The sequence below is a fragment of the Oryctolagus cuniculus genome, chromosome 5, assembly GCF_964237555.1.
Source record: "Oryctolagus cuniculus chromosome 5, mOryCun1.1, whole genome shotgun sequence".
Classification (NCBI taxonomy): domain Eukaryota; kingdom Metazoa; phylum Chordata; class Mammalia; order Lagomorpha; family Leporidae; genus Oryctolagus; species Oryctolagus cuniculus.
Window position 1 is genome coordinate 35,415,236 of NC_091436.1, and position 13,414 is coordinate 35,428,649.

A 13,414-nucleotide genomic window follows, 5' to 3' on the forward strand; every position below is an offset into this window, starting at 1 on the left:
ACCTAAGGTTAATTCTATGTAATGTAAAGAGTTCAACCAATGGTATTAAGAAGAAAAATAATAAAAAATAAAATAATAAACTTTTACATAAATAAACTAATTTTTAAATCTTTCTGATCTGGTTCTTATTTATTTCTTAGTCTCATTTTGTACTAGTCTTTCCTCAATTCATTCTGTGCTCCAGAAAGAATCACAGTTGCCTGACTGCACACTCTACTCTCCCCTCTTACATATGCATATATTTTTCACTTTGTCTAGATGCTGCCAATCAACTATCTCTTTTCCTGGTGTTCCCCATTTTGTACTTGGAGTTTTGGCTTTGGAATCATTTTCCCAGGAATATTCTTGATGGTAACTGGTTAGTTTTCTCTGAAAATGATCTGCCATGCCCTTGTGCTTACTCATTCTAACACCCTGATCAGACACTCCCTCTGAGCCGTGTAAGAGCCTTGAGGGTAAGGAGCAGGATGAGTTCACAACAGGCCCTAATCTACTTTATTTCTGTAGAGACTAATTTACTTGGTGGTTCCTTCCCCTCTCTCGGTGCACACACACACACAAACACACATACACTCTTACAATTCCATAGATTTTCTTCTACCAATGTCTAATCTGAGAACTCAACTGATATACCATGGCAGCCATCTGGCACAAAACATCTAAGACTTCAGGACTATAAAGGACAATATGATGCCCCTCAGTCAGATACAGTGTCCTCACAAGCCCCAGTCAAAAGGCACTGGCTGGGGTGGGTGGGTGAATCATCACCTAGCTCATATAGTATTATCTACTTCTTCAGAGATTCCTTAGAATGTTATATTAAAACATTTTTCAAACTGTGTGCTAACACAGTCCTGGAATGTTTTCTGGATCAGGGAACAGCCAAGCAATAATGGCTGCTATTGTCATTGAAAGTTGGGACTTGGGAGCAGGTGTTTGGCACAGAAGTGATGGCACCACTTGGGACACCTGCATTCCATATGGAGGTGCCTGATAGGGAGGTGCCTGAGTTTGAGTCCTGGTTCTGTTTCTGATTTCAGTTTCCTGCTAATGCACACCCTTAGAGACAGCAGATGATGGCTCAAGTATTTGCATCCCTGACACCCATGTGGAAAACTAGATTGAGTTCCTGATTTTTAGCTTTGGTTTGGCCCAGTCCTGGCATTTTTCTCCCTCTCTCTCCCTCCTCCCCCCGCCCTCTCTCTCTCTCTCTCTCTCACTCTGTCCTGGACTCAAGTTTGTGAAAAGATCTAATTTTTACAAGATGCTACATGACTTTGAATAAATTGAGTCAACTAAGGATGCTGATATTGCATGCTTTTATTTTAACAAAAGAGGAAAATGGGGGCAGGTATGGCAGTAGTCACTGACACATTGCAATCTTGAGATTGTCTGGTGGATCATGTTCAGATCATTATAACCTTCTATCAAAGGCATATTTGCTTATGGCCCTAACTGTTATTTATTTCATGAATTATGAGGTCAGAAAACATTCCAGTAAGTTGGAAAAACTTACATTGGTCTCATCCAAACTTACCTGTGTGTTTTCTCTTTTTATCCTATTTTAAATCTCTTTAATTCTAGGCGTGATCACATAAGTTTTCTACAGTTTAGCTAATCAATCAGCAAATGATTTCTGAATACTATACACCTAACACCTTCCTAGATACTGCTTATACAGAAATGAACAAAACAAAACAAAACAAAACAAAACTTGCCTTCAAGGAGCAAACATTAAAATAGATGAGACACACAATACACAGGATAAATAAAATGTGTATATTGTTGGATGAATCTAAGCGTTAAGTATTAATTAATAGAAAAAGTGGAAAAATGGCAAGAGCCAGGAAAACATGAGCAATTTTAGAGCAGGAACCTTGGTGGGAAGGTGGTCCTTTGAATAAAGAGCTGACGAAAACCATGGGCATACGAGGTACAGCTATCTGGGTGAAAACCTTTTCAAGCAAAGGGATCAGTGAGTGCAAAGGTCCTGGAGTAGGTGGGTACAGGAAAATGCCAAGAAAATCAAGGAGCCAGTTTGATGGTGAGGAATGAGCTAGATGAGGGCAGAAAAACATGCAGAGCTTATGATCCCTAGATTGTTATGTGGGCCTTCCAGGTTGTTGTTAAGGACACTGGAGTTTGTGTTAGTGAGATGGAAAGCCAACTTCTAGAAGCTCCTGGGGAGAGGGGGGCTGTGTTCTCACCCATAGCATCACCCTGGCTACTGGGAAGCTGTGTATTGAAAGGGTGCAAGAACCAAAGTATATCCAGCTAGCAGCTACTGTAGCTACCTAGATGGGAAATGATTATGGGTATAAATTGGGAGGCAGTCATGGGAGAGGTGAGAAGTGGAGGAGGCAGAAGCAGAGATGTGGATATTTTTATTTGGGATGTCCTCTCATCCCAGCAAGCATGTTCAACAGGCAGATAGGATATAATTATTTGGGGTTCCAGAAACAATACATATGTTTTAGTCTTTCTCACAAAATCAAATTTCAACAGTGGTTGAAATTATAAGAGAATAGGAGGGAAGTGTGTGTATTCCATTGTTTTTTAAAGATGCATACAATTCTTGTAGTCCATAATTGATTTTTGCATAGTGTCAGGCTTACTAGAGAATTCTTACATCATTTAAATTAAATTTCATTAATTTTGAGATAAGCATTTTAAAAAGCTGTGAGTGAGCAGAAGTTGGTCTGAAATTTGCCTTTGGTTTGCATGTGAAAAGCAAATCTACAAATCAATCAATATTATACACTAGATAACAAAGAGCTATTAAATCTATTTCAGAAAACTCTTGGAAGAGTCTTATGAACCATGTTTAATATTCATCCAAAGAGAACTTGCTTTACATATTTCAACACACATTACTTTATTATAAATTAATTGTGGCTGCAATCTGCATTATGCTTGAATCTATCTATTTATAAGTAAAAAGTCTGTGCAACTGTCACCTCCTCAGTAAACCAGCCCACTGGTGGCCTTCAACAATGACATTTTACTGGCTTGCACCTCATTTTACCAAAATTGCAAAACAGGAAATTTAAGCACAGAAAACTTAAACACAAAATCTCACATGATTCAGAACCAAGTTAATATACACAGAAACTACAACATGTGAGGGCGAAGAAAATGAAAACATTTGCAAAGGTATTTATTGAGAAATAGTAAAGATGTACATATTTTTACAAGCTTTTATTATTAATTTACATTTCTTTAAATTATGTAGGCCCCGATAATCTACACTTTACTAATACATAACAGAAACCCTTGACGTGGTGAGAGTTCCATAATGCTACCATGGGTGGGAGTCAAAATGCAACTTTGGCTCATGATGCTTAAGTTTGTTTTTCAAACAAACACCTAACGCTGTATTCACTGAGAATGTAGGCTTGTCAAAAACAAATGTGTTTCAAAAACAACTTCATACAGGAACATGCTGTTGACACTATTTTGGATCTTAGCTCACCAGAGACTAAGAGAAAAACATTTTTATACAGAGTTATTACCTACTTTTTGTGCACAAACTGCATAATTCGAAAATACTTTTTTTTGCCTCTGAATTTGATTTACACAGTTTTGTAGGGTGTCATACTCTTATGCATAATGTTGTAGCAAGTCAACTACTTTATTACTAAAACTGCATGGTCTGGATATTTTTAAGGTGCAATACAAGGTAGTTATCGTTCTCAGTTTGTAGTGATAGTAGTCGAAAACTTATTTTAGTTATAGAATATTTTTCAAACTGTTTTATAATAAGGCACAATATTCTATGTGAAAATAGAATGTGAGAATTGCCAAAGGGGCAGCTTTTTTATTCATTGGTTTACTTTTACTTTTTGTTTTTCAGATCAGAAAGGAAGAGCTTTTGTTCCTAATGTGGGAAGCGAAGAATTCTATTTGAGCTTGCTCAAAGTCACAGGACCAAGGGACTAAGTTGTGATGTTGGCCTATGGGCCTGCATCACTCTTGTGCCAGACAAGCTTTTTTCCATCAACCTAGCATTTAGGTTCTATGCTGGCCATCTCTTTTGAACACATAATCAAAAATGAAGAAAGTTGTGGGAGAGAGAGAGCATCGAGTGATGCATCAGCCAGCCTTGCCTTGCCCTTTGACAGGATGTTTCTTTCTGCACCTGCAGGTTTAGCAGCATAAGAGGCCTTGCTTATCTGATAAGAAAAAGAATTAAAAATTTAGATGTGATGCCACAATTCTATCTTTTAAAGAAACTGGCTACATAGTAAAGTTAATTTTGTTTTATTCACAGTAATAAATATATAAACTTTAATGCATAAAACAATCAAGTACTGATAATCAATGTAATTCTTTAACGTTTTAAATCATATATGTTCAAACTAGAGGCCAACAGAAGTATAACATGATTTAATATTATTATTACTATCAAAAGTATTCCAATCTTAATTTACCTGCAACAATACTTGGGGAAGAGATAGCCTAAAGCTTACAACATTTAAAAAACACGTTGAAGTTTATGCAAAATTGAGATCTCAGTATCTTTCTGCCTAAAGTAAACATGACCTTAGCATTCAGTAAGGAAACAAAAGTTTTGAGCCTGATAAAATAAACTCATATTTCCATGGTGAATTTTGTGATTTTTGTACAAAGTGTGAACCTTACTGAAGCCATTGGACCAACAACTGATAAACCATCCTTGAGCCATCAACAGCCATACCAGTTAGGGGCATGATGTAGCAGGCCTCCACAATCCATATAATGACATTTTAAACAAAGAACTGCAGATGCAGACATCAGTAAAACACTTGAGATCTTTAAGTCTGAAATGTCGACAAGGGAAATGACATCATAGAAAATGACAGAAGAACCTGTATCGTGTTCCCAACATGGGCTACGCACCAACGGGGAGGGGGGCATGCAAACACAGCGATGACAGGTTCTCCTCGCCATTAATGCAGTCCATTGTGCAATGACAGTACAGGCAGAAGCTAAGATACACAAGTCTGTAATGGATTGATGTGTTAAGATGAAGAAACAGGTACACAGGTACTGTTTTACTGTTGTCATTTCGATATTGCTGCCAAGATCCAACACACTTGCTAATTTAATTTATGATGATATTCTAGTTAAAATTTTCATAGACTCACTTCTTTTCTTACAAGCCATCCAGGGCATCTACCATCTACTAGTGATGACATTTTTGCAACAGCATTGGGAACAAACACAGCCTTATTTTAAGCCATATCCATGGCATATTCTAAAAATTGTGTATGGTAATTATTTATGATCTGTATGATAATAACTTCCTCTAGGCAACTTAAAAATCTCAAAAAGTCTCACTCAAAACAGTGCAAGTTGTCATGAATATGGCTCTTAGTTTTCCAGTAAAACTGCAGAAAGGGGTACTTGAGACTTCAACATACATTTCACTTTCTAAGTAAAGGTCCCATAGTCTTTCCCAAACTTCTGCTTATGGTTGGATGGACAAATAGATGCCTTATACAATTATTGGAATTATTAAGAACCGAAATAAAACACAAGTTTTCTTTATTATTATTGTTTTCTTATTGCAACAAATGCTCAGTTCCTTGCTGATGTTGTCATTAGGCTTTGATAGCTTGAATTTTAAATTTGGTCATGATAAAATTATAACAAATGTTTTTGGTTTCCATTATCTACAGAGATTTTAACCAAAGTTACATTGTAACACACAGACGTTGTCTTGTCTTTAAGGCACAACACATCAGTATGAACATTCTGTTTGCCAAACTTAAAAAAGAGACAATATTATATCCCCTTACCCCATCCCTCTGCCCTCCCCAACAAATGAAAGAAAAATTGCATCCACTTTCAAAGTCAGCTGTTAATAAAGTCACAGTAAATTATTTTCATCAATAATTTACACAAAATTACAGGTCTGGATAGGACTGTCCTTATACAGTCTGAGTGCATTCCAATTCAGATTTTCTGGGCTAGGTAGGCTAAAGTCAGTTTCAAACCTCAGGGCTGAGAAGATTTCCCATTGTGAGGAATGTTGTTGACCACCTTGTCAGATGAGCTTGGAAGTTGCTGCTCTGCAGGGTAAGAGTTCTTTGCTAAAGCTGTTAATTCCAGTTAGGACTCATTTGGTTTGTCCCAGCAACCACCACAAATTGTTTTTTTTCAAAAAAAAAAAAAAAACATTAAAATGTTGTAAATATAAGACCATAGAGTTTTCTTTCTGTAGCACTAAAGTTTAATTCCATTCAGCAATCTGAATTCTTCATTCTGGAATTTTCATTCCAAATATGATTTCATCCTTTAAGACAATTTATATGTGTAGAGCCAGAGGCATTGAATCACACATAAAAATTCAGTGTAGTTGAAATATAAAAAATGGGTCTCCAGTTAGAGAACACAGTTACAAATACTCTAATTCCAGTGCTTGATGCAGAGCCAAGAGGTCTGAGTGACTTGATATCCTCCAAAAGGGCATGTTGTGCTGTGCGGAGGGATGGGAGAGAGAAAAGGGAGGAGGGAGGAATGGAGAGAGATCACAACCATCGTCTCAGGGAAGCAGTGGCACACATAAGAATGTGTGATCCATCCAAGTTCAAGGAAGGGAAGTTAAAGGAAGGATGACCATACTTGAAGACTTGCAGCACCAATAGGGCATCATCAACATGATAGAGAAATAGATCTGAACTGGATTTTAATGATAAGAAAAGCAAATATTGGAATTCCCTAGGTAGTTTCCTACCTATTCTGGAATGTATCATCATCAACATCAGTATCTGAGAAAGCAACCAGGCATAAAAATTCTACTTGGCTGACATGAAGCAAGTTTTCACCAATACATTTCTTGTAAAGGTCCACCTCTCAGTTAAAAATAAAATAACATGAAATGAAGAAATTCCTAAGACCAAAACACTTTGTTTGTCAGGAGAGGAGGGTGAATTCTTTTCTATGTGAAAAATAATTGTAAGTTGGACCACATAAAGTAGAAGAAATTGTGGAGATAATAACTTTCTTTCCCGTCTTGGATAAATAATAACTTACTGGTAGAGTTGATCTGATTTATTTCATTGGCATGGAGTTGAATGTACACCAGCATGCATCTTAAACGAGGGAGATATCATCCCCAAGGGAACAAAACTAGAGCCTTGTGGAGCAGAAAATCTTTGACATTTTAATGGTTTGTAGTGCTCCAAATGTATACTAGTATACAGTGTGTAAGTGTGTAATGTCATGGAAGGGCTGGCTTGGGGAAAATAGGGGCCTGAAAAGACCCCACTGGGAATGATAATGAAAAAAAGAAAACATTATCCTGTAGCAACTGACAAAACAAAAGCGTTATTTATAAGTCTGAGTTGATGACATGTGCTGGAATATATTTGTATGGAATATACATTCATGTTCATATGGAAATATCTTTACATATAAAATATGGAAAAACATTTTATTTAGAAAATGAGGCATTCTCGATAATAATCATTGTAGCTATATAATTTTCTATTGCTTGGCATGGTAGCTACTTGCCACCGCGGCTTTTGGGAACTTGAAATGCATTAGCCTCATTTAAAGTACAATCTGAATTCAAAGACTCAGAACAAAGGAAACAAAAAAACCCACAATGTTGCATTAATAAATTTTATACTGATTAGATGTTGAAAAATAATATTGCAGGTATATTGGCTTTATTAATGTTATTAAAATTAATTCAAGCTGTTTTGAGAAAATTTAAAATCATATATACAGCTCACATTTTATATTTCTATGAGAGAGAAAAATTATGCTCACAGAAATTCCTGTGTCTAAACTTTTAGATTCCTTCTTATATTTCTCAAATAATGTGTGTTGAAAGTCAAATGAAAGCACAGGAATTCAACCTAGAAATTAACATTTTTAAAATTCAGCTCAGATCTATTTGAGGTAACAAACCAGTACTTAACATTTCTGCACATGCAATTACTGTTACATCCAAAAGAAAAGCATGCATTCTGGGTACTAGAGGAACCAACCACCTGTTTTTCAAAACAGAATTGTAAGCCTTCACCATCACCAAAACTGTGACTACATAAACAACCATTTGGAAATAGCATTCTATACAAGATCTTAGCCATTTGGAGTCATGCCTTTTTCTCCTGAGGTTTTAGGTTTAAGGAAGAAGGTACAGCAATTGTTTTACCATGTCCAGCTATCTTAGGAAGGATAACTTGGGTAGACTTGATAAGTTTTCATTTTAAGGGCATATACTGTTTTTGGCTTGGAAAAGTGCATTTTATAGTCTTGACTTAGAAATACATAAATTTCATATAGGCTAAACAACACACAAATATTCACTGGATTGGCTGCACCAATGACTGCTGTTTGTTGTGTGTAATTATGGTGCCAATGTGAAAAATCAAAACAACATGCACTCAGGACATTGACAAACTCCAGAAGACATTTCGATTGTGCGTGACTGGAAGCATTTCAAGTAGCAGTCAGCAATCCAAGTCGTATTTCTTGAGTTTGCAGCCCTGACCTCATACAGAATGTCCTTAGGGCCAATGTGCTGTCTTGGGTCATTGACACTGCTAATTAAGGCCCAGGTGCTCTGTGGGAGGCAGAGCCTGACCAGCTCCCTGTGATGGAAAAGTATGGAGAATTCCCAGAATGGCTAACAACATATTCTCACCAAAACTTCTAAAATAGAGTGCTCTTTCTCCATTTTGCTTGATTTTAACTGAATATAGGTATCAATGATTTCATTTCTCTATTATGGCCACAACTTTTTTTTATGAAACTTCTTATGTTGTTTTTTTTTCCCTTTTTTTTTAAGATATCAGGCGAACATTCCAGTACATGCACATGTGTAGTGAAGGCTTTCATTAGACATTGAATTCAAATGTCTTGGGGTGGGGGGCAGCATCTGGCCTGGCAGTTAAATTGTCACTTTGGATGCTTTCCTCCCGTATCAGAATACCTGGTTCAAGTCTCAACTCCTGTGCTTTTGATTCAGCTTCCTGCTAATGTACCCCCTGGCAGGTAACAGGTGATGGCTCAGGTACATAGGTCCCTTCCAGCCACATGGGAGACAGGATAAAGTTCTAGGCTTCTGGCTTTGGTCTGGCCCAGCTGTAACATTTGTAAGCATTTGGGGAATGAACTAGAAGACAGAAGATCTCTGTCTTTCAAATAAAATGAACATTAGATAAATAAATGAGTAAGTAAGTAAGTAAGTCCTCAGGTGATGGATGTTTGGCCTAGTGGTTAAGAAGCTGGTTAATATACATGTGTTCTAAATCAGAGTGTGTGGGTTCAATACCAGCTTTGACCTCTTACTTCAACTTCTGCTAATGCAGACCCTGAGAGGCAGTGGTGATGGACCAAGTATTTGGGTTCCTGCTTCCCATGTGGGAAATCTGAGTTGATTTCTTGGATCATGGCTTCAGTCCCAGACAGAAGTTATTATGTGCATTTAGGGAATTAATCAATAGATGGGCATTCTATCTCTTTTTGTGTCTTTTGTTTCCAAATACCTACATAAATAAGGATAAGTAAAATGTCCTCAGGATAATAAGGATAATATTTTTTCTAAGTAAAACAATGTATAACTTGATGTGTCATTGTTTAAAAATATTAACGCAGGGGTGGGTGTTGTGGTGTAGCTGGTTAAACCACTTCTTGGAACATCCACATCCCAGGAGTCCCTGCTACTCCTCTTCAATACAGCTCTTTGCTATTGCATCTTTGGAGGCAGTAGATGATGGCCCAAGTACTTGGACTACTGCCACCCTCATGGCAGGCCCAGGTGGAGCTGATGGCTCCTAGCTTTGGCCTAGCCCAGCTAAGCCTTTAAAGTAAATAAAAATAATCAATAAATCAACATTAAAATACTAACTCATCATTTCACCTTGTTTTATAGATTCTACCACCTTTCTCTGAGCTAGAAGATATTTTTGCTGTCATTTAGTGAAGAAAGCAGCAGATCTTGATATTGTATTGACTGTCTGGAGGTAGAGGTTGATGGGGAGGCAACCATTCAATGGCTTTTACTTGCCTTGTTTTCCTTTTTGGAAATGCAGACCAGATGAAAGACTTATTTAAATACCTAGGGTCTATGAGATCTTCTGAATATATTCAAAGCCAGCTACTTGCCTCCAATCAAGTTCCAATGGCTTACCAGTACAGACAATGGTTTCATAGTAGATGAGAGGCATACTGCCTCTAAATTGGGACAAAAGGATCTGAATAATCCGTCTCATTCCAGTAGTCGTTATTTTATTTTATTTTATTTTATTTATTTTTTTTTTTGACAGGCAGAGTGGACAGTGAGAGAGAGAGAGACAGAGAGAAAGGACTTCCTTTGCCATTGGTTCACCCTCCAATGGCCGCCGCGGCTGGCGCGCCGCGGCTGGCGCGCTGCGGCCGGCGCACCACGCTGATCAGATGGCAGGAGCCAGGTACTTCTCCTGGTCTCCCATGGGGTGCAGGGCCCAAGCACTTGGGCCATCCTCCACTGCACTCCCTGGCCACAGCAGAGAGCTGGCCTGGAAGAGGGGCAACCAGGACAGAATCCGGTGCCCCAACCGGGACTAGAACCCGGTGTGCCGGCGCTGCAAGGCGGAGGATTAGCCTAGTGAGCCACGGCGCCGGCCAGTAGTCGTTATTAAAATTTCTCATAGTGGTTTTGGAGATTAAATCTTCCCTCAGCATTTATCATCATGGAGCACACCTACATCAAGGCACTCAAAAGGAGGACCACATGGAATAGGGACCTGTGAACTACTTACTTGGCTTTTCCATGGAGCTTATTAACATGTTTTATCTTGTTAAAATGCATGTGCTTAACAATATTTCTCCCTTTGTATTTTCTTGTAGACCTCAGGGTAATGTATTTCTGTGTTCCTTGTGTGCATATATACATATCTCTCTATATATATATGTGCATATGGACACATATATGTGTCCATAGATTTATTGTGTATATATATATTTACTTTATACACACACAAGAAATATAACAAAATTTTCCTGAATTTCTTGTCCTTTCAGGTAAAAAAATGCTAGACTCCAAATGGTTTATGTGAATGTAAGTATTGACCCTCTCATGCTTTTATTGCTTTACATCTATGAATTTAAATCATTTGTCAAGCTGTCACTGGGCCAAACTACAGGAATGCAAACAAAAAGGCTTGCATTAACAGTATCACACCAACATTGTTTGAGACAGGTTACCTTTTTTGCTGCCTGTTCTTCTTCTACACCATCCCCAATTACAACATATACTACTTTTCTGCCAAACCTTTGCATTATTCGTTCAAAGCAACTTTCTTTTCCTGGAAGATAAATGAGATAAAAGTTCAGAGTGAAGTTACCTGGTTAGCGGCATGCTCCTCATCTCGGCCATCTCCAATCACAACATAAGTTATGTTAGTGCCAAATCTGGACACTATACGCTCAAAACAGCTTTCCTTGCCTGAAAAACAATGCACTGCTTATTCTTCCAGCCATTGCATTCATTAACCTAAAGATTCATAAAGTGTCAAAGTTAATTTCTCTTGAACATCATTTGCACTAGCTTACAACCTCTGGGTTTATGAAACCAGCACACATGTTTGAACAGTGTAAGTCTCAGGATGGATTATTAAACAAATGTGTTTTACACTCCAAAAACATCAGTGGGGTTAAGCGCTTGACCTAGAGAAAATGTTGTTATGATTTATTCCACCAAAGGAGTATCACAAAAACTGTACAGGCAACTCAAGATTTAATACTTGTTTATTTCTAAAAATTAATTTCACCTAATTTAAGCAGTATAGTCACCTGGATATGCTATTGTGAAAAGCTGACAGTTTATCTCTAAGGAAATACTAAGATGTGGATTTAATTTCATAAACAATTTGTTTTTTCAAGTAGGTACAAGCTAATACACTCAGATTAATTGTACCAAAAGTGTTGTCCAACTGGGTCATAGACTGTGGTATCCTACGATACACAAGGACCCTACAGTTGCACTGTGGGAATATCATCACGTGTTCTCTGTTTTTTCAACATTGGCATTATTCTTTCAATTTTACTCCCAGAATTTTCATGGCTACTTGCACCTTTTCCCTCCTTAATCTGGCAGTTCAGAACTTTAAAAAAAGATTAGTTTAAAGGGAAAATAAAATTTGTTTATTTTCTCACATTGAATATAAGGAAAAATTTTGCCCCTAACAAAGAATATTGTCATAAGAGAAATGCTTATTCTGTTATAAAATTACTGGATTTGTCAAAAAGCAAGATCACAGTGTATTTTTAAATCCTGATAGCATAAATACATACACTCATATAAAACATGCATAGTACTGGAAGCTAGGCTCTGAACTGAGGTGCTTGTGACAATGTGGAATTTACTTCATGAGAGCTTGGCTCTTGTTAACTGCACTCCTGAAACAGCTGCAAATGGGGCCTCCTTCTACTCCAGCCAATATCAGACCTCCACAAAGCCCAGGGCAGGTTATTTTTGGTGGGGGATTTTAGGATTTTAAACTTCTCTTGTCAGGGTGCCAAAGCCTATGTTTGTTGACCTTCAGGGCACATTACACAATTCATTTATTTTCTCTGGCATTTCCTTGACAGACAGTGGAATACATGAGCTGTTTTCTTTTAACTCTTTCAAGATGGCAGAAGTTGAGGAGGCTTGTTTTCAACTGTTTCTTAGATACCTGAGTCTGCAAAATGCACTTAAAGACAAAGATGGCTCCACCTATATGATCTACATAAGGGAGGCTGTAGTTTTCTGGTGACTACTGCACATTTTTGGAAACATTGATTTGAAGTCACTCATGTTAATGAAAACTCAGATGATATTTTCTGACTTTGAAGTCCTTATGTTTTTCTGGAACTTTTTTCTCCTCAGCAGTTCAACCTATCTGAGATTCCCATGTAACAATGTAACACCAAAACAGTACTTTAACCTTAGATCTAATTATTGTATATGAAAGGAGATATACTGTAGTCCATACTACTTAAACTAGTAATTTCCATTGTTAGAGATACGGTGTTATTATTTAGATAACATGTGCTGTAACACTTATAAAACACATAGAATGAGTAAAAAATACCCAGTTATTGATTTCAGAATTTCACTAATCAACAGTTCTCACAAAATATACACAATGAGTTGCAGGTTTTTGTTATATGAACCTATCTATCTTTGATCTATGTTCCAATAGCAAAATTGATGAAAAATGGAACCGTGTACAAACAGATTTGGAGAAAAATCCTTCAAGTATGGATGAGAACATACTCCATACACAGTTTAAAATAATTTCCTTACCTATTTTCGTTGCACTGTAAATATTCTCGATGGGGAAAGCACCTCCTAAACTGTAGAGCAGAACCTTTGCAAGTGCTGGGATCAGCTGGGTTGTCGTTACCAAGACATTTACACAGTTACTCCTACACGGGGAGAAAACAGACATTT

The 13,414-nt window shown here is 37.4% G+C and overlaps 1 protein-coding gene across 16 annotated transcripts in view; it reads right to left on the reverse strand.

Annotated features, from left to right (window-relative positions):
- Positions 1 to 3,121: 3,121 nt before the first annotated feature.
- Positions 3,122 to 13,414, reverse strand: part of EYA4 (EYA transcriptional coactivator and phosphatase 4) — a 344,532-nt gene continuing 334,239 nt past the window's right edge. For 13 of the 16 annotated variants that reach the window (XM_070073546.1, XM_051854317.2, XM_070073543.1 and 10 more), the window contains 3 exons: positions 13,268 to 13,389; positions 11,182 to 11,282; positions 3,122 to 6,460 (listed from right to left, as the gene is read on the reverse strand). In XM_070073546.1, the coding sequence (XP_069929647.1) occupies positions 6,380 to 6,460; positions 11,182 to 11,282; positions 13,268 to 13,389 (304 nt within the window). In that variant the 3' untranslated portion in view covers positions 3,122 to 6,379. Of the gene's footprint in view, positions 6,461 to 11,181; positions 11,283 to 11,321; positions 11,423 to 13,267; positions 13,390 to 13,414 lie in introns of all 16 variants that reach the window. The other 3 variants (XM_051854321.2, XM_051854319.2, XM_051854314.2) reach the window with 1 other exon arrangement.